The sequence below is a fragment of the Callithrix jacchus genome, chromosome 16 (genome assembly GCF_049354715.1).
Source record: "Callithrix jacchus isolate 240 chromosome 16, calJac240_pri, whole genome shotgun sequence".
In the NCBI taxonomy this organism is placed as follows: domain Eukaryota; kingdom Metazoa; phylum Chordata; class Mammalia; order Primates; family Cebidae; genus Callithrix; species Callithrix jacchus.
The window spans coordinates 77,055,504-77,077,014 of record NC_133517.1 but is presented as its reverse complement, the minus strand read 5'-3'; the positions used below and the strand labels follow the sequence as shown (position 1 = coordinate 77,077,014).

The 21,511-nt window shown below is 40.5% G+C and overlaps 1 protein-coding gene across 10 annotated transcripts in view; it reads left to right on the top strand.

Annotated features, from left to right (window-relative positions):
* Positions 1 to 21,511, top strand: part of COL14A1 (collagen type XIV alpha 1 chain) — a 389,701-nt gene that overhangs the window by 338,677 nt on the left and 29,513 nt on the right. For all 10 annotated transcript variants that reach the window (XM_035277299.3, XM_035277297.3, XM_054246787.2 and 7 more), the window contains 2 exons: positions 14,491 to 14,544; positions 15,030 to 15,101. In XM_035277299.3, coding sequence (XP_035133190.3) covers positions 14,491 to 14,544; positions 15,030 to 15,101 — 126 coding nt within the window. The remainder of the gene's footprint in view (positions 1 to 14,490; positions 14,545 to 15,029; positions 15,102 to 21,511) is intronic.

The window sequence follows — 21,511 nt, the reverse complement described above, 5'->3', positions numbered from 1 at the left end:
TGTGTGTGTGTGTGTGTGTGTGTGTTGTATGCATGTGCACACATACTTAGGTGTGGGGAGATTGTTAAGAGATGAAGTTGGAGAGGTAAGCACAAATTCACTTAAGTAATCTACTTTTTCCAACTAAGGATTTTGAACTTTAACATGAAGGTAATAGGAAGTCATTAAACTTTCCAAAGGGGCAGAGAGGCTGGTCTTAAACTGTCACTGATTTAGACATGTGAGCAGCTTCACAGTTTCTCTCAAGACTGGATTATATAGAGTAGCAACCACTTAGATCCAATCCAGGGAAGGGCAACGCATCTGGTATTCCCTGGTTTTTCTGGTTGAACTTATTAGATGAGCAAACAATTGGCTTGAGCACTCGCTTCTCTGCTCAAACGAGACTTGCTTGTAGCTCAAGGTGGCTACACTGTTCAAGAATAATGAAATTGTTCTTGTTTTTTCTACAGAAGTGTAGACGTACAACCTTTCTACTTCTCCCCAACACCTTTTTTTTTTTAACAGGAAACTTTCATTTGCGTAAAATCTCAGTGTAGTCTTTGTTCATCAAATGGAATCACTCAGTCTGTGAAACATGTTTAGGTGAATGTACCTAAAGAAGGCATTCTATAACAGATTTATGTGGGGTTCTTGTACATGTGGAAGGAGCATCTAGAAATATTTATATATTTTGGCAAAGGGCGTAGGCTAAGATCCTGTGTGGTTACATACCTGGATTCCTTAGTGATTCCTGAAGTTCTGAAAATGGTAATTCTAAGGATTTAGTTCAGTGAGTTTTTTTGATTTATCTGTGCATGAAGTGCAATCTTGGCAAAGAACTCACAAATCAAACATGTTGGATTTGTGTTTGAATCATTTGGTTTTGGAGTTCTGTCATTTAAAACCAATACATCAACCCAGACTTTTTATAAATATTTTGCTATTCCTCTAAACATGTGTTCTTCTATAGGATTAAAAGTCATAGAGCTGTAATAAAGTGGTAAGATATCTGTACTTGGATTTTATTTTCCTCTCTCTTCCAATCTGGAAGTCAAACTTTTAGGGTATGTCTGATTCTTACTTTGAAAACTTAGATGGAGTGGACTTGCTTTTCCAAACTAGATTTTCAAGGATACTCATTCTTTATAGGGCCATATTTAAAGAAAAGATTGTATGAATCCTATGATGATTTTTTAGAAGAGATATTTGAGGGCAGTATTATTTCAATGTGCAATAGAAGGGAATCACATTCACACAGAATAAAACATAATGGTGCCCCTGACATTGTGTAACATGGCTGCCTTGCTTGAGGGAATGACCACATATTTTTTTTCAATCAGCCGTGTCTTTTTTTTTTTTCTGGTTCATGTTCTTTCATGAGGTTGCATCAATCAGCCATGTCTTAATTGAGCACATACAATATGCCACGTACTCTGCTCAGCCTGGAAAGAGTTGGTCATTACTGCCTGCAGAGAAGAATCCAGAAGAGGAGAGAGCTTCAGCGGCAGAGGGAGACAGTATGTCGACTGTTTACCCAGAAGAGATGGAAGGATGGGATAGGAGCATGGCTGTTCCCTGGGACTAGAAAAACAAAAGGGTCTTCTCAGAGGCAGTAGAGAAGGAAAGAAGAAATGAAGGATGGATTAAAAACAGTTGTTTAGGTGACTCTGATCTGTTTAGTCAACTGATCTGAGAACTTAAGGATAGTCCAGTTCTAACACAGTTAGATATTAATAGTTACAGGGCAGGATTGTAAGGTAGGAGGCACAGTACAACTTTCATGGTAGGACAGATCTTGGATATGAAGCACCCCAGAAGATATGCTGCTTTGGAGGGCCAGCTCTCCCTGGTTGGGCAGGAGGAGAGGAGGAACTGTTTATAGAATAAGCATACACGCCTTGCAGTTATTCCTGGTCCTCCTCAGGCCATCCTAAAAGGCAAAGCTACATTTGGGGAAAAAAATAATTATAACAACAATAGCAACCGTAGCATAGAACAGACAGAGAGCAAACGCAGGATGATGGGACTTAGTACTGAAATGACTGAGAAGTCCCTTCCAGAAAACTCCCCAGTCAGGCTTCACTCTCTAGAAAATCAGGAAGGCAGAGCTTTTTATTTTCCTCCACTCTGAGCACTTAAATCACTTAATGTTACTGTGCCTTCATTTCCCTGATTCTGCGTGAGTAAAGCCTACTCCAGGGAAAGGAGGAGGAAGCTGCAACAAACATTATCAATGATGTTCAATGGGTGCTTTTAGCTCCTCAGACAGTATAAGGAGTAGGTGAGTGAGGTGTGTGGTAAGGGTGGTGGTCTATTCCTTACTGCTCATTCTTCTTCCTTTTAAGTCCTTGCCTTCTCTTGTTTATGTACTTATTTTAATTTTAATTTTAATTTTAATTTTAATTTTAATTTTTAGAGATAAAAATCTCCCTCTGTGGCCCAGGCTGGATTGCAGTGGTACAATCATGACTCATTGCAGCCCCAAACTCCTGGGATCGAGTGATCCTCCCATGTCAGCCTACCAAGTAGCTAGGACTGCAGGTTTGCACCGCCATGTCTGGCTAATTTTTTTATTTTTATTTTCTGTAGAGATGAGGGTCTCGCTATGTTGCCCAGGCCGGTCTCAAACACCTGGTTTTGAGCAATTCTCCTGCCTCAGCCTCCCAAAGTGCTGGGATTACAGGCACAAGCCACCACATCTGGCCAAGTCTTTGTATTCTCTTACTGACAGCCATAAACTTAAAGCCCAAACCAGGTGTCATCACCTTGACTGTAAGCTTAGGGAAAGGTTGGCACTTCTTTCCTGAAGCTGAGCTAATAGCACCCCTGAATTTAGCCTAGAAGAAGAGAGATCTTAGTAAATAATAAAAAGGAGAAGATGAAACATCTTTTCTTCTAATGTTTCTAGCTTATTCTAGCTTTTCCCAAGGGGAATCTTTGACTCTTAGAGGTAACTCTTATTCAACTCTGGGGCTGAGGCCATAAGAAGTCCAGTACAAACTGGACTGCTTCATTGAACTAGTTTCAGCCTCTTGCTAGGCAGCCAATAGAGTACTTTAAAAAGCAATAGTGCAAGTTCATATTTAATAGCCAAATGCATTTAGGCATTCAGTTTTCATTCCAGGTCATTCCAACCGAAAGCATTTTCCTCCCAGCTTTCCTTCGCACTGTAAATCTTGTCACCTCTCTCATCTTCCTCTTCTTTCCTTGGTATCTGTGATCTTTGAGCTCCTCTTAATACATGGTAGATTTCTCAGTCCCCACCCTGGACATCAGGGTGGTCCTTAGGAAAACTAGGAAGAACAGGCATGACGTGGATTACTTCGTGTTTCCAAACCTCACTTTCCTCAGCAGTAAAGTGGAAATAATAATATTTGACTCTGTAGAATTGTCATGGAGATTAATTCATATGAAACATTTCTCTATACAAATGTGATTTTAGCTGGTATTATTAGTATTCACTATTTTCAAGGAAACTTAAGTCTGGACATTTTATAATATTTTATGAGGCTTGTACTTGACATTTCTATATGCCTTAGAAGACTAAAGAAATGCAAAAATTATTTTTAAAAGCAAGTTAAACATTCTTTTCTTGGATTCCACCTCACAAGGCTACTGGAAGTATGTTTCCAGATTAGGCAGGTTTTACATCTACAAAGGATATATTCATGATGATTATCCCATTTTGTCAAAAGTAAGTTAGACATGAATTGTACTTGAGAAATTGAACTTGAGTCAATTATCTGGATTTAATTTTTATAAATCTTAAGTGGTGATGAAATATCTATCAAATATTTTGTAAAATACTAAGATTCATGGTAATTATTCCCATGAGTATCTCCCTCCTATTGAAGAGGATGTATAAATACCATCACAAAACTAGTGGAGGGAATAATTTGATTTTCTTCTTTGTGGGTCTAGATGGGTTTTATAAAATCCCAAAAAGCCTTTGCGCAATCAACCACAATGATGATGGTATGTGCAACTGAGACTTAACAGATTATTTTAATAATCAGATTATTTAAGAAAAATAGCAACAGTCACTATCATTAATTATTGAATCTGTGCAGGTGCTTTACAAATATTATGTTCTCTAATCCTCAGAGTAACTATGGGCACTAGACACTGTTATCCCCATTTTACAAAGAATCTAAAGCTCAGAAACTGAAGAAACGGTGCCACCCAGCTAGTAAGTGTTAAAGCCAGGATTTTAATCCATCTGCCTGGCCCCTACACTTCACTCTTTCCACAAAATTATACTAGTAAAGATCCCTGTGGGATTTGTGAGAAAATCTTTCTCAAAAGAGAATATTTAATAAGCAGGACTTCAACACGGAAGGTGTCTCACCCAGCATTTTTGAGCAATAAGAACCCAGTGTGAGTTACTTTCTTGATGAAGTAGATACTGACACTTCACCCCTAAAAATATGATTTCTTGATCACTTTACACCTTTACCTGGATAGTGGCATACCTGGGCACATCTGAGAACAGAACAGCTACTAGGACATGTTTATTTTCCTGTTATTACTGACTCTAAGGATACTTCTGAAAGTGTATTTGAGACACAGGCATGGTACAAATAGTAACATCTGCTTTGCACTCTGGTTCTAATGCTGTCCTTCAGCGTCTGGACATGCATTTTATATTGGTAAACCAGCAGTTTCCTAACTGAAGTCATTGGGTTATTGTTTTGTGTTTTAATATACAGTTTCCTGGAATTCATCCTCAGAGATTGGATACAAAAGGTTTTAGGCACGATTTAGGAATGTATACTTTTAAAACTCTTAATGATTCCAGCTAGGTTTTGGAACTAGATAATATATTGTATGAGACCTACTGATGTCTAAGTGATTTTTTTGTAGACTATTGCTGGTGTTTTTTTTGTTTTAATTCACTGAAGCTGTCACTGCAGGTTACTCAAAATGTATATATGTTTATATTTCTATATATACACAAATTAAATTATAAATATGTCTATATTAAAAATGGTATATGTGGACCACATGTTCTCACTTATAAGTGGGAGCTGAGCAATGAGATACCATGGATACAGGGAAGGGAACAGCACACACTGAGACCTGTTGTGGAGTGGGGTTGGAAAAGGAGAGCATTCGAATAAATAGCTAATGCATGCTGGGATTAATACCTAGATGGATTGATAGAAGCAGCAAACCACCATGTCACGTGTTTACCTGTGTAACAAACCTGCCCATCCTGCACATATATACCAGAAATAAAAATAAAATAGCATATGTGGTACATGTACAAGATATGTAGGTTTGTAACACAGGCAAACATGCGACATGCGGGTTGATTGTATAGATTATTTCACCACCCAGGTATTAAGCTATTGAACCTAGTATACATTAATTATTTTTCCTGATTCTTTCCCTCCTCTCATCCTTCACCCACTGACAGGTCCCAGTGTGTGTTGTTTCCCTCTGTGTGTCCGTGTGTTCTCGTCATTTAGCTCCCTCTTATAAATGAGAACATACAGAATCTGGTTTTTCTGTTTCTGCATAAGTTTGCTATGGATAATGGCCTCCAGCTCCACCCATGTCCTTGCAAAGGATGTGATCTTGTTCCTTTTTATGGCTGCATAGTAGTTACAGTGTTTATATACTACATTTTCTTTATGCAGTCTATCATTGATGGGCATTTAGGTTGATTCCATGTCTTAGCTATTGTAAATAGTGATGCCGTGAACCTACACATGCATATGTCTTTATGACAGAACAATTTATATTCATTTGGGTATATACCCAGTAATGGGATTGCGGGTTCAATGGTAGTTCCGTCTTTAGGTCTTTGAGGAATCACCACATTGCCTTCCACAATGGTTGAACTAATTTACACTCCCACCAATAGTGTAAAAGCATTCCTTTTTCTCTACTACTTTGCCAGTATCTATCTTTCTGTTGGTTTTGTTTTTAACTTTTTAATAATAGGCATCCTGATTAGTGTGAGATGATATCTCATTGGTTTTGATTTGCATTTCTCTAATGATCAGTGATATTGAAGTTTTTTAAAAAATATGATTATTGGCTTCTTTTGAAAGAAGACATACATGTCCCTTGCCTACTTTCTAATGGGGTTGGTTGGCTGTTTTTTTTTTTCTTGTAAGTTTGTTTAAATCCCTCATAGATGCTAGATATTAGACCTTTGTCAGATGCATAGTTTGCAAAAATTTCCTCCCATTCTGTAGGTTGTCTTTTTAGTCTGTTGATAGTTTTTTGGTTTTTTTGGCTGTGCAGAAGCTCTTTAGTATTAGAGCCCACTTGTCAAGTTTTGCTTTAGTTGCAATTGCTTTTGGCATCTTTGTCATGATATCTTTTCCCATGTCTATGTCCTGAATGGTACTGCCTAGGTCGTTTTTCAGAGTTTTTATAGTTTTGGGTTTTACAGTTAAATTTTTAATCCATCTTGAGTTAATGATTATATATGGTATACGGAAAGGGTACAGTTTCAAGCTTCTGCATATAGCTAGCCAGTTATCCCAGCACCATTTATTGAGTAAGGAGTCACTTCTCCACTGCTTGTTTTTGTCAGGTTTGTCAAAGATCAAATAGTTGGTGTGTGGACTTATTTCTGGGTTCTGTATTCTGCTCCATTGGTCTATGTGTCTGTTCTTGTACCAGTGCCATGTTATTTTGGTTACTGTAGCCCTGTAGTATAGTTTGAAGTCATGAAGTGTGATGCCTCTAGCTTTGTTCTTTTTGCTTAGGATTGCCTTGGCTATAAGAATGAGATAATGTACTTTTAAGTAACATGGATGGAGCTGGAGGCCATTATCCTGAGTGAACTAATATAGGAATAGAAAACCAAATATCACATGTTCTCACTTATAAGTGGGAGCTAAACATTGAGTACACGTGGGCACAAAGAAGGGAAAAATGGACCGTAGGACCTACTTGAGGGTGGATGGAGAGAGGAGGATGAGGATCAAAAAACTACCTGTTAGATGCTATGCTTATTACCTGGGTAGCAAAATAATCTGTGCAACAGACCCCTGTGACATACAGTTTACAACAAACCAGCACAAGTACCCCTGAACCTAAAATAAAAATTTAAAAATAAATGAAAAAGTATATAAAATAAAATAGTATATATAATATAGAGAGAGATGTTTATATTTATCTATGCATATATACATACACATTTTTAATGCACGTATGTGCATGTCTGTGTTACTGAAAATCCCCCTGTGTGACCCAGTGCAAGGACTGATCTCAGATCTCAAGCCTGGGACAGTGTTTGCAGAGTCTGTGGCTTCTAGTTGCTTGGCCTCAATCTGGTGGTTGATCTTCATCCTTTGCTGCAAGTAGCAGCCTTATTTCTAATGGCTGACTACCACACTGGTCTGCTTACAGAAGTCCAGAGCCATGCCACAGGGTTGAAATGGTGCAATGGGGGTTTCTTCAAGCATTTCTCTAACCCTGATTTCTTGAGCCTGGCGCCTTTCAACAAAGTCATCTGTTGCCAGCTGCTTACAGACCCACTCTACCCGAGAATGTAGTGTCAGTTGAATGACCTTCACAATTGGCCAGAATCTTAAGGTTAATATCATGACCTACCATTGTTGGCTTCGACAAAGGCATGAATGAAGAATATCATAATTGAGTCACTAGTTTTAAGCAGTATTTCTGCTGGCTACAGAAACATAGATATTCTCCCTTCTGACTTGAATTTCAGTTACAACACTGTTTATGTACGAGTCAGTTTTTTAGATACCATAAGCACAGTACCTAGAAACTACAGACTTTTAAAGAGCCTACAAAAAATGTTTAGAAACTTGAAAACACACACACACACACACACACACACACACACACATTTGTTCTAAAGTATGGAAAAGAAAACTGAAAAATGGAAATTAAGAAATGTTTAAGTAAATGTGTGCATATGCTTTGCCAGTTTCAGCCATAGTTAAATTTAGTGTTTATTCAAATATTATTCAGTTTGAAAGCAAATTGTGGGTTAGATATACTTTTGTTGATAAATCATAGCCAACCATAATTTAATAAGTTGCCCATAGGTAAATGTTTTTAAAAACAAATTATAAAAATCCTTTCAAGTTTTTATAGCAAGAATTATTTTTAATGTGTACTGTGGGTGCATACTAATATTTTGAGGTAGGAATATTAAAAAGGAAAAATGCCTAGAGCTATTCATGTTATAAAAAAATTCCTGTCTGTTGGGTGACTGATTTCATGCATTTAAAAAGAAAATTGTCAGCCTAAGTGAATTCACATATTATGCTTGTTGGTTAACCTCCTATTTCCTAATATTCATTGTACATTGCTTAAGTTTTCTGATTTTTGTTGTTTGTTTGTTTTTGAGACAGAGTCACTCTCTCACCCAGGCTGGAGTGCAGTGGCATAATCTCCGCTCACTGCAACCTCCACCTCCTGGGTTGAAGTAGTTCTCCAGGCTCAGCCACTTGAGTAGCTGGGATTACAGGCATAAGCTACTACACCCAGCTAGTTTTTGTATTTTTAGTAGAGATGGGATTTCGCCATGTTGGTCAGGCTGGTCTCGAACTCCTGACCTCAGGTGATCTGTCCTCCTCAACCTCTCAAAGTGCTAGGATTAGAGTCATGAGCCACTGTGCCTAGCCAAGTGTTCTACCTTTTATGAGGCTGCTTAATCCCTAAACACACATCTTCTTAGATTGGCTCCCTGGTGTGAAATGGAAAATTTATAGATACAGAAATGTTTTGGGAAGTGCAAATACCTTTTTAGCTGTTAATAGTTGAAGACCATTCAATGAGCTTTGATTATAGTTAGGCTAAATGACAAAGGTAGAATTCACCAATTAATTTACCCCCCAAAATGCAGATATTTTGCAAAATTTTTCTTTTCACCAAGTTTATTACTTTTATATAAAAAGCTTCTGCTGCTGCTCCTCACCCTGAAGTGAAGATGTAAGAAGAAGGGCCTGAACGCTGCCCTTGTAAGAGTTGACTGGCTTGCTCAGTTAGGGCTGTAACATGCCGTCGTGTATGAATAGGGAGACTAATGCTGTGGGCCCAATCATTCCGATTACTTGATTTAAATTCCACCTCTTCTGTGAAAATTTATCTGTATCCCAAAGCCTGGGTTAAGTGCTCTTCCTACATGTTCCTTTCAGCATAGCACATTGTTGGTTTCTTTTCATTGTTCAACTATCCTCAAAACTGCAAACTCTTAGAAGAGTGACCATCTTGTTCATCATTGTCTACGTAGAGTCTAGCAGAATGCCCAGCATGTAGTACCTGTACAGACATTTCTGGATAGTATGACAAGTGCAAGGCTTGCAAATAAAAATCTTTCAAAGGTAGATTTACAGGTGTCACTAAAGAGCTTAAAAATAAAATGATTTTATGCAATGGAAAATGTGAGCATCTTTAATTTTCTAGGGTGAAGAAAAAAATTTAGAAAAAATGGCTTTGTGTTTTTGAAATGGTGTTAAGGGTAATATCCTTTTAGTTATCACAATTTCTAATAAGGAAATTTTCATTTGGCATAATGCAAACAGATAACTCACAGTATCTGTTTGTTCTTGGTTGGATGTGGTGGTTCATATCTGTAATCCCAGCACTCCGGGACAGGTGGATCACTTGAGGTCAGGAGTACAAGACCAGCCTGGCCAACATGGTGAAATCCTGTCTCTACAGGATTTCTACCTGGTAGTGCATGCCTGTAATCCCAGCCACTCAGGAGGCTGAGGTAGAAGAATTTCTTGAACCTGGGAGGCAGAGGTTGCAGTGAGCTGAGATCGTGCCACTGCACTCCAGCCTGGGCAACAAAGTGAGTGAGACTCTGTCTCAAAAAACAGAAACCAAAACAAAAACCCACCTCTGTCTTTGAATCATTAAAACCAAAGTGTTTAGTATTTCATGACAGTCCAAGAAAAAAGTGCCAGAATAAAAGGCATTGTAGTGGATGCTATTGGTGCCCTGATTGGACCCCCTTTACCTGGCAGGTGAACTACATCTCCAGCTGCTGTGGTGCTGACTGCTAACAACTCATAATTGTCCCCTTCTCCAGATAATGGCCCTTGGAAATGTTATCTTGGCCCTCAGTCAATGACTAACTCATATTGTTCGTAGAATCTTACTGTGGGTCAACTCTGATGTGTAATTTACACTCCAGAGCTCCCCGTGGGATCACACAGAGGTGTAGATAACTCACTACTCTACCTAACCTCTTCGCTGGCGCTACCTTGCTTCCTTTACTACCTTACAGGTTTCTACCAAGAATACTGCTGCAATAAGTCAGAAACACAAGGATCTGGGTCTGCTTCTAGGATCCTAACCCTAAGCTTTTACTAAAATGAAATTTCAGCTTCTGAGAGTAGGAGGACTCCTGACGTCCTTTTGACACACTTGTGGAGGGTTCAAGAGCGAAAGGAATAACACCAGCATTCCCCTCGCCCTACACGTTTCCAGACTCATTCCACCTGTGATTCTCACTTATTTATTCAACATGATAAGCAGAGCAGAAGCCTCAATTTTATTCAAATTAAGTACTTATTTGTGCAGTACATTTTAAGACAGAGTCTCACTCTGTCAGCCAGGCTGGAGTGCAGTGGCACAATCTTGACTCACTGCAGCCTCCACTTCCTGGGTTCAAGTGATTCTGATGCCTCAGCTTGCCAAGTAGCTGGGATTACAGGCACTCACCACCATGTCTGGCTAAGTTTTGTATTTTTAGTAGAGGCAGGATTTCACCATCTTGGCCAGGCAGGTCTCAAACTCCGGACCTCAGGTCATCCGCCTGCCTCAGCCTCCCAGTGCTGGGATTACAGGCATGAGCCACTGGGCCTGGCCATGTGCAGTACCCATATTTTGCCAGCAATGTGTTAAAGTGTTAGGACTGTAGCAATGAATAAAACATAATTTCTGCCCTCAAAAAAAGAAGAGAACAAAGAAATGCCAACTTTTGAGGCTTCTCTTTAGGTAGAACTTAAAGCAAACAAACATCTTGTTCAGTCTCTGCTTTATTTATTTTTTTGAGACAGGGTCTCACTCTATCACCCAGATTGGAGTACAGTGGTGTGATCATAGCTCACTGAAGTTTCAACCTTCTGGGCTCAAGCAATTCTCCAGAGTAGCTGGGACTATAGGTGCAAGCCACCATACCAGGCTCCTTTTTTTTTTTTTTTTTTTTTTTTGGTTGAAGTGGGGATCTCTCCATGTTGCCCAGGCTAGTCTTGAACTCCTAGGCTCAAGCAATCCTTTTGCCTCAGCCTCCCAACATGCTGGGATTACAGTTGTGAGCCACCACACCCAGCCGCAGCCTCCACTTTTGATTTGATCACACTGAAGCACTAACCCTTTCACCAAATTGAGCTCATATGGAGGAGAAACATTTCATCTTTCCTTCCAGATGATAAGCACATGGTGTCCATAAATCAAGTGATTATGGTCCATAAATCAAACCTCTTCACGGTGTCATAGATGAGAGCAATGACAGATGGTTGTTTTCTAAACTCCTTCTCACATGGTTGAGAGAGGGGGATAAATATGTTATTTCCTGCTGCTCTTCCTTGGAGCAATGCAATTTTCTGCAGTTCCTTCCTGCAGCTTGCCTCCTTCTGTGAAAAAGTTTCTCCTCACTTGTTTTTGGAATGTTCCCCCTCTGGACACAGCCCGGCAGAGACTGAGAAAGAACTCCTGGTGTAACACTGCAGTTTTGGTTGCTGGGCAGTTGTGTTGCCTATGTGTCCTCCGTGGGCTCATGCGTGTGTGCATGTTCACTCCCTATATGATGCTGGGAGGGCTTTAAAGCAGGAAGCCAAAGATGCCTTTTTGAAAATGTCTTCTTATGTTAGTGAATATGCGCCCAGGGTTCATTTTTCTGAGAACTTCAACTCAGAAATAAGAATATATTATTAAAAACTCCTTTAAAAAATAGGTTTCTTTTCAACCCTCTCTGGGCCCCAGGTTTTCTCACTTGTAATATGAAGGAACTGGAAAGGATGTGTTCTAATGTTCTGTTCATCTATCACATATTCTGATTGCTTTTGCCCTTCCTCCTGGACATACTACATTTAAACACCATTTAAAATAACTTACTGTCTGGGTGCAATGCTCATGCCTATAATCCCAGCACTTTGGGAGGTTAAGGCATGCTGATTTCTCGAGCCCCGGAGTCCAAGACCAGCCTAAGCAATGTGACGAAACTCTATATTTACAAAACATACAAAAATTAGCCAGGCCTGATAGCACATGCCTGTAGTCCTAGCCATGTGGGAGGCTGAGGTGGGCAGATCGCTTGCACCCAGGAGGTCAAGACTGTGGTGAGTCATGATTGTGCCACTGTACTCCAGCCTGGATGACAGAGCAAGACTGTCTCAAAAAAATAAAATAGATTTTTTCAACTTATACCAGTATTAATTTTTATTGTTTTGTTATCAGATTTAAGGACCTGTGCATGTGTGTGCGATGTAATCCGTATCGGGGTTTATCAATACTAATATTTTTGGCTGAAGTAAAACAAATAAGTAGTAGTAAAAATAAAAATGCTAACTTATATAGAATTGGATAGCAATTAAATAAACAACCCTAAAATCTCAGTGGTTTAATGCAATGAAATGAAATACAGTAAAAGTTTATTGTTTGTTCACAATCCTGAGCTGTCAGCAAGGGTGGGTGGAGGAATAGGGGGTAGGAAGTCCCTGCTGCACACAGTCATGTAGAAACTCAGGGTCTTTCCATCTTGGAACACTCTCATCTTCAACATTTGGCCTTTAAAATTGCTTCAGAGTGAGAAAATAAAGTGCAGAATCACCCACTGGAAATTTTTATGAGCCATGACTGAAAGTAACCCCTTTTCACTGGCGAGCGCTCAGCCATGTGGCTCCAGCACAGTTGCAAAGAAGCTGCAAAACAGCTAAACCATGTGCCCAGGGAGGAAAGGAAACCCACAGGTACCGGTGAGCCTGAGCATCCTCTGCCTTATCTGGTTTCTAACTTGCTATCATTCTGAAGTTGAGAGTGTGGTGAAGGGCCTTGCTGACCAGTGTTTCTCCTCCACACTCATCCTACCCCTGCGTATTACTGTTCTTATGCTGCTCATAAAGACATACCCAAGACTGGGTAATTTATAAAGGAAAGAGGTTTAATTGACTTACAGTTTCATATGGCTCACGATCATGGCAGACGGCAAAGGAGGAGGAAAGTGATGTTTTACATGACACAGGCAAGAGAGCGTATGCAGGGGAACTCCCATTTATAAAACCATCAGATCTCCGGAGACTTACTATCATGAGAACCTCATAGGAAAGATGTACCCCTATGATTCAATTACCTCCCGCTAGGTCCCTCTCATGACTTGTGGGAATTATGGGAGCTACAGTTTAAGATGAGATTTGGGTGGGGATGCAGCCAAACTGTATCATTGCGTCTTTGCACCACCTCTCTGTGTTCTCCCAACTCATACGCCATTTCCTTTCTCTCAGCCTTATCACTGCTGTCTTTTATTTGACACCTTGAGGTAGGGAGACATATGTGAGTTGGACAGACATAAAAGATGGATTTTCATGGTAAGATAAGTGGAAAAGATGGCTCGCTGGAAAAGTGGCAGGAATCTCAGAAAGGGGTTTGGGAGAGTCTGCAAAGATGCTAGGAGAGGTTTCAGTTGGAAAATAATTATTCCAATGGGACACCAAACCCATGGTGAAAATTCACTTTCTCCCTGTAGTATCAGGTGGTGTTCGGAACAAATTTTATGAATATGATAAAAATTTAGATGGAAGATTCTCTCTTAAGTTAACTGCTTTGGAAAGGCCAGCATTCACACTTAAGAGCTATAAACATTTAGGAGGAAGTCATTCCAGCTCTTACAGTTATTTAACACTTAACATTAAAAATAACACACATACACATATATTCTATAATTTAGGAAGATGTTTTTATAAAGAACATCGCTTGCTTTCTGCCTTAAATCCTTCCACCAGAGAATAGGGAGCAAGCACTTGTTCATCTGTAAGCCCACGATGACACTCAGAAAATCTGCCCAAGTAGTCAAAGCCCCCCATGCCACAGGAAATCCTCCAAAATCTCCAGCTTATTCCTGAGGTGGCAGGCTTTCGGATACTGTCGTACTCCTAATGAAAGACAGATCCCTCTGATAGGGATTCCCTGCCCAAGACTCGCTTAGGTTGTGAAAGACACTAATTCATCTTTTCATCTGGTTGTTAATGACCAAGAATGGATCCTCTTCCCATTTGTTATGCTTAGTTTAGTAAAAGCACTTTTTGGAAGCAGGTTTCTGTTTCGGTTTGTAGGTGGCATTTCTTATACCTAAAATTCTTGCACTGGACAATTTAATGGAGCCAACAGACACAAACATCTTGCCAGTAACAATTTCCATGAAGAGTTTGAAGGCAGTGAATCCTTGGTAGTCCAGAGCAAGCAGCAGGACTTGACCCCCAAACGTGAAAAGGAATTAGATGAGCCCATTCTGAAAGCCACAGAAAGCAACTGCTTAACTGACACATTGTGGGGTTTTTTTTTCCCCAGGGCCTTCCAGGAAAGGATGGTTCCTCAGGACCTCCAGGACCACCAGGGCCAATAGTAAGTCTTTTCAGAAACAACTGGGACATACTCTGATTTAAAGCATTTCATTTCTTTTGAGAGGTTTTCTTTTGCCAGATCTTTTACTCAGTAGCCATATTTACTATAGTGTAACAACTCATCCCTTGGTGTAGAACTCTCCCTAAAACTTTTTAAAAAAATAATGTATCCATATTGCCTGATCATTCTATCCTGCGCCATTTTGCCAGAGGATCACCTGCCTTGATTTAGCTTTTATTAAATCACAAGTAAGCTTGTGATTTAATAAAAATTTGAATTTGAAAGAACCACAGCTGACCTGTAGTGAGGAGACTAAAAAAAGTCTTCCCTCCATTTTTGGGAATTGAGAAGAGGAATGAGGTCCTGGTGATGAGGGGGAGGGAAGCTATCATGGTATGTATTTGTTACTTTTGCTTAAAAGTTGGCTGTCATTGATGAGAATTTGTGATTCCTGACTTTGTTCCATTTTCCTACCTCTCTTCTAGGGCATTCCTGGGGCCCCTGGAGTTCCTGGCATCACAGGAAGCATGGGACCGCAAGGTGCCCTGGGACCACCCGTGAGTATGCAGCAGTAGCCGGTCAGGATGTATGTCCAGTCGTCACATTTATTTATGTGTTTAAATTTCCCAGCATCTCTATTAGTCAGAACTGTGTATTCAGTACTGGATTCCATGGGAATTCATAAAGGAAATCAGAAAAGCTCCTAGGATAAAGATGAAGATCAGATGGTGCATATACCAAGGCTAAAGATAAATGGTCCTAACGAGGAGTAATCTGTCATGCTTTTGCTTACCTATATTTCTGTTGCTTGCTATTCTGTATTTGGCTAAGTAAACTCAATATTATCTTTCCAGAGATTGGGTACAACTATGTGTTAATCAAGCTCCCAAAGGGAAAAATACAAAGCTTGGGAAATTCTAGGTTTAATGGGAGTGAGATTAGACTTTTTTCCATATTCTACAAGACAGAATTTCCCATTAAAACACACACTCACACATAAATGAGAGGTGTAATAAGTGAGAACACAATGAACAGAACTCATCACCTCTTATTTTTGTACTTCTAGTCTCTTAGGTTGGTGTTTAAATGTGATCAATGGGAGGGGAGTTTTTGTCAAAGAAGTGCCCCTGACATGACCCTAACTAGCTGTGGAAGCCACATGCACAGAAACTGCATGCCTAATCTGTTTCTCATTCATGGGATGTTTTAGGACATCAATGGCTTTGCGGCATCCAGAAGTGAAATTAGAAAACACCCAAAACTAGTTGAATTTGGTTAGACAGTAAATATATTTGGGCATGCATTTCTCATTCTTACTGGCATCTCCTAGAACTAGTTTCTCCTAACCCAGGCTAGGAAAAAGCAAGCTCTAGACTGATCCTGACCCAAGAGGGATGGAAAGGGGAAAAGGGAAGGAAAGAAGTGCAGGCCCTGAGAGCTTTGGGACAGTTGACATGGGGTGTGGAGAGCTAGAATGAGGCCTGGAATCACTGAGTAACTATGATAGCACCCAGCTCACCCACCTGGCCTATGGTAGCTCTGGATTAGACTCTAAATGTAGCATATACAAAAATACTAACAAAATTTTCCCACAAATAAAACACTTGTTAATAATGTTATTTTTGTTATAAATCAGCAGAAAGGGGTCCTTGATAGCAGCAGGAGGGGTCTTTGTGCCATTGACACTTTGATCAGAGGCAGAAACCATTTGGTCTGTAAGCACTGGACAGGGATAGCACAGTCGGCTTGGGGATTTCCTTCCGAATCGAGTTGCTCTCTGAACTGTCCAGCCCAGACTTTTTTGGACCCACTGGCTTCCAGATGCTTGCTGGCTGCCAGACTGGCATGACTGTGACAGCAGGTTCTATGTCATGGTGTTAAGGCCTTGATTGATTTCCCATGGATGTCTGTCTAGGAAGGCAGGAGGGAAAGGGACCAAGAAGGACAGGCTGCACCGCTGAAAATAGCAACATGTTTCCTACAGTGGGTGCCAGAAATGCTTGCTTTCGTGCACTCTGCCTTCAGCTGCTGGCTCCCTGAGGCAGACTGCACATTGCTGCTGCTGAGGTCCTAATTCATGCCTAAGTTTTAAATATTGGCTTAGGTACAGTTCCTCCCCTGCAGTTGTTACAGACTGATAAAATACACAAAAGAAGGAGCTGTTTACTGCTGGGGCCATGTGTTCAGCCAGGTAAACAGGTCCAGGGTTATATCACTGAAAGAGCATTGCATTAGAAGTCAACATACCTGGGTTCTTGAAGCAGCCCTGACGTGACTCGAAGTAGCTGTGTAAGCCGCATCACTTGCACAAATCATCTAGCCTTTCAGAGTGTCAGTTTCCTAATTCATTCATTTAAAATGTTTAGGGAAAGAGCACAACACATATAAGACTACATGGTGGGCAGGGGTCGTGAGGGATACAAAAGACATCAAGACATTTTTCCATACATATGAGAACTCTAGAGAGAATGATGTTTTTACATAAGAAGCTGTAATAATGGACAGAAAGTGTGAAATGCCTTAAGGGAAAGATAAGGAAGTTGCTATGAAAGTTCCATTAAGAGGGAGCCATGGTGGCTGAGGCCAGTTGTCCTGGCCCTTGAGGAGGTGAGGCTACACATTCAAGGCCAGGCTGGGCAACATAAAAACCTCTCATTCATTAAAAAAGAAAAAAAGGCCAGGTACAGTGGCTCACACTTGTAATCCCTGCACTTTGGGAAGCCAACGCAGGTGGATCACCTGAGATCAGGAGTTCGAGACCAGCCTGGCCAACATAAAGAAACCCCATCTCTACTAAAAATACAAAATTAGCCAAGCATGGTAGCACATGCCTATAATCCCAGCTACTTTGGAGACTGAGGCAGGAGAATCTCTTAGATCCGCGAAGTGGAGGTTGTGGTGACCCAAGATCGCACCATTGCGCTCCAGCCTGGGCAACAAGAGCAAAACTCTGTCTCAAAAAAAAAAAGAAAAAGAAAAAAAGAAGACTCCATTAAGAAAGACCCCTAAGCTGAGGGGTGGGAGTGGCGGGTTCAGAAGGAGAGGGCATTTTGATGAGATCTTGGAATTTGGGTAGGATTCCCACCCACAAAGACAGAAAGACTGCCTCACTTAGGTGGCAGTTGCAGGAAAACATAAGGCAAACACGGAATACCCTTTGTAAATTTTAATATTTTTCAATTATTTCTCTAGCTCTATCATGACTACCGCAGTTTCATTTCAGGCCCTGCTCACTGTTCACAAAGACTATCCCAGGAGGCTGTCATTGGCCCTCTGGCCTCTGCTTTAGCCCTGGTCTAGTCCATTTCCCAGCTGCCAGAACAGCTTTTAGTGCAGCTCCTACATGTTACTGCCTGGCTTGAATCTCCTCCCTATCCCTGGAGGAAGGAGTCCAATTGTTCAGCACAGCGCTCATGACCCTGTAGGATGGGCCCCTACTTTCCTTTCCAGCTTACATTGCCTTCCTCCCATCACTTGGAGTTCAGTCACACATTATTTAATGTTCCCGAAAGATATGGCATAGCATTTCACACATTTGTCTTTGAGGATGGAACAATCCATGGGATGCCCTTTGGGATGTTCTTTCGCCTCACTGGGCTGCATTCTTTTTTCACCACCTGTTGGGCTCCCGGCACATCCTTCTTTAAGGCTGCACACCTCCCGTGTAAAGTCACCCTTCCCTTCGCGGCCATTAGGTTCTGCATTTCAACTGTTGATGTTTGTCTCTCCATTAAAAGGATAGTTCCTTAAGGACAGAAATTTTACATATGCCTGTGTAGTGTCCTAGACCCCAGCTCAGTATCTAACACATAAAGAGTACCTAGTATGTATTTATTAAAATAAAAAAAGAAGGCCGGGCAGGGTGGCTCATGCCTGTAATCCCAGCACTCTGGGAGGCCAAGACAGGTAAATCACTTGGGGCCAGGAGTTTGAGACCACCCTGACCAACATGGTGAAACCCCATCTCTACTAAAAAAAAATTAGTCAGGTATGGTGGTGGGTGCCTGCAATCCCAGCTACCCAGGAGGCTGAGGCATGAGAATTGCTTAAACCCAGGAGGCAGAGGTTGCAGTGAGCTGAGATCATGCCACTATACTCCAGCCTGGGTGACAGAGCCAGACTCTTGTCTCAAAAGAAGGAAAAGAAAAAGAAAAAAAGAAGGTATGTTTGTATTCTAGTTAGGCTGATGTTCAGAGGCATATTGGAAGAATATTCTTATAGATGAGGGGTCAGGTCACGGAAGGCCTTTCAAGCAAGCCTGAGCTGTTTTGATTTTGTTTAACAGACATCTTTAATATGTGGACTTGAACCACAAGATCTTTCCTCTCCCTTCCTGCACTAAAATTCGGTGACTCTGTGAATGTAGCTTCTGTATTTTCTTTTCTTTACATTTCAAGTGCTCCTGAAATTAAAGGAAAATGTGCCACTTTTTCCTGCCTACATCTGCAGGGAATATGTGTTTTCCCTCAAGCCATACTTTGGTGGAGTTATACGCCTTCACTTACTCAGGAATTTTTATTTTGTTTTTGTTTTACTTTGTAAAAATCAAAGGAACGATGTCAGAGAAGTTGGAATAAAATATAATTTCTTGCCATACAAATATTTCATTAAAAAGATCTTTCACTGAGACTGCCTAGCTGCATCCTTTGGCTACTTAATAACAGCATCAGGAGACTGAGTTTGAGGAATTTCAAACCCAATTAAACACACCCGTCCCTGCATTCCAAAAGGTGCCAACAGCCGATGCTCTCCATTTGCCTTGTCAATCAGGTTTGCACTATAATTGTGTTCTCTAGATTTGAACCATTTTCAAACAAGCCAGTTTAATAAATGATAGCATGAATAGCCAGAAAAATGTCAAAAAATGTATTGGTAAATACATTTGAAAAATAAAATTATTCAAGAAACAATGGATTTTTAAAAAATGGCTCAAGCTGCAACCTAATTCTGAATTACTAGAGTTAGGCTTTAGGTATGGTATGTTTGCTTGTTTTGCTTTATTTTAATTGAGAAAATATTATCTTCCCTGGAATAGAAGGTATGGGCTGGCAGAATTGCTGAGCAGGGTTCTCTTTTGACAGAGTGGTAGAGTACTCTCAGGATGTGTATGGATTCTGGAGGCCACAGTTTGGGTTCAGGTCCCCAGTTTTTTCATTTCCTTATTGCATGGCCTTGAGCAAGTGAGATGACCTTAGTGCATGAGTTTCCATATCTGGAAAATGGGAATAATATAGGGATGTTATAAAGAATAAATTAGTTGGCGGGGCGTGGTGGCTCACATCTGTAATCCCAGCACTTTGGGAGGCCGAGGCAGGCGGATCACAATGTCAGGTGTTCGAGACCAACCTGACCAACATGGTAAAACACCATCTCTACTAAAAATATAAATATTAGCTGAGTGTGGTGGCATGTGCATGTAACTCCAGCCACTCAGGAGGCTGAGGCAGGAGAATCGCTTGAACCTGGGAGGCAGACGTTGTGGTGAGCCAAGATCGCACCATTGCCCTCCAGCCTGGAGGACAGAACAAGACTCCATCTAAAAAATAATAATAATAAAAATAAATGAGTTACTCTTATAAGTGGAGTATTGTAAGCATTAAATAAGTTAATATTATAGGACTGTCATAAGAACTGAATGGCTTAATCCTGCAGAGCTGTTATAAGGGTTAACTGTGTTAACATGTTAAGAGCAACAAGGACAGTGCTTGGAACATGGTAAGCAGCCTACATATTGGCTACTAGTATTTGCAGGGTCTTAATGTATTAAAATATGTAATATGTATTGTTTGCAGATTTTTATTTTTGTTTTGCCTTTAGTACTTGATAAGCTGTTTCCATTAAGGATTGTTTAGTGATAAGATGCTAGTTCTTTTCACTGGTTGGTCCTACCAGTACACATTAATGTCTCTTTAGAGCTCTGTCCATTTGTGAAGCCTAAGGAATGAGGGAAGAAGGCACAGCCAGTACATTTACTTCCAAAAATAATTTGGGCTGGGGCAGGGGTGTGCTATGTAAATCTTACTTTTGCAAAAAGTTTTTATAATAGAACTGGGAACTTTTTTTTTTTAATGGAATCAACTCTTTTTCTAATACTTTTAAAGCCCACTGCCTGGGTGTGTCATAAATAGTTGTCTTCTGTTTTTTTTCTTTTTTTTTTTTCTGTCACCAATGATGGAGTGCAGTGGCACAATCTTGGCGCACTACAATCTCAGCCTCTTGGATTCAAACTATTCTCCTGCCTCAATTTCCCAAGTAGCTGGGACTGCAGGCACGCACCACCACCGCCGGCTAATTTTTGTATTTTTAGTAGAGACAGGTTTCACCATATTGATCAGGCTGGTCTTGAACTCCTGCCCTCGTAATCCACCCAACTCAACCTCCTAAAGTGCTGGGATTACAGGGGTGAGTCACTGCCCCCCACCCCCTGCCATATTCTGTCTTTTTTTACAATCAACGTCGTTAACATGAAACACAAATTGGCTTGCCATTCAAACTTGAAGTGAAATTCAGCCATTCATTCAGTGAACACGTGGTTTTTGAACATTTGCACTCCCATGCACAGTCCTAGGACCTGGGGATACAGAAGTCTGCAAACTAGACACAGATTATGCTTCATGAAACTCACATAAGAGGTCACAAATTGTGAGGATCTTCTTTCTCTGTAGAGGTTGGAATTCTTCCCTCAGAAGCCCAGCCTTTGTATTTTTCATCTATTTCTGTTTCTTATGCTCCCTGCTTCCAAATAATGACCATATCATGAAAGAATAATGTGTTAGACTGATAAGGGACCCCAGAGATCACTTCATTTAGTGGTCTTATCTTACAAAGAGACTCAGAGTTAACCCAGTTTGCAGGTCCAATGTCCTACATTTTTTCCAAAGTATTAGCATTTAAAAAAATTACACACATAATTGAAAGAATTTTGAGTGAACACCACACCTATATACCCAACACTAAGATTCTATCA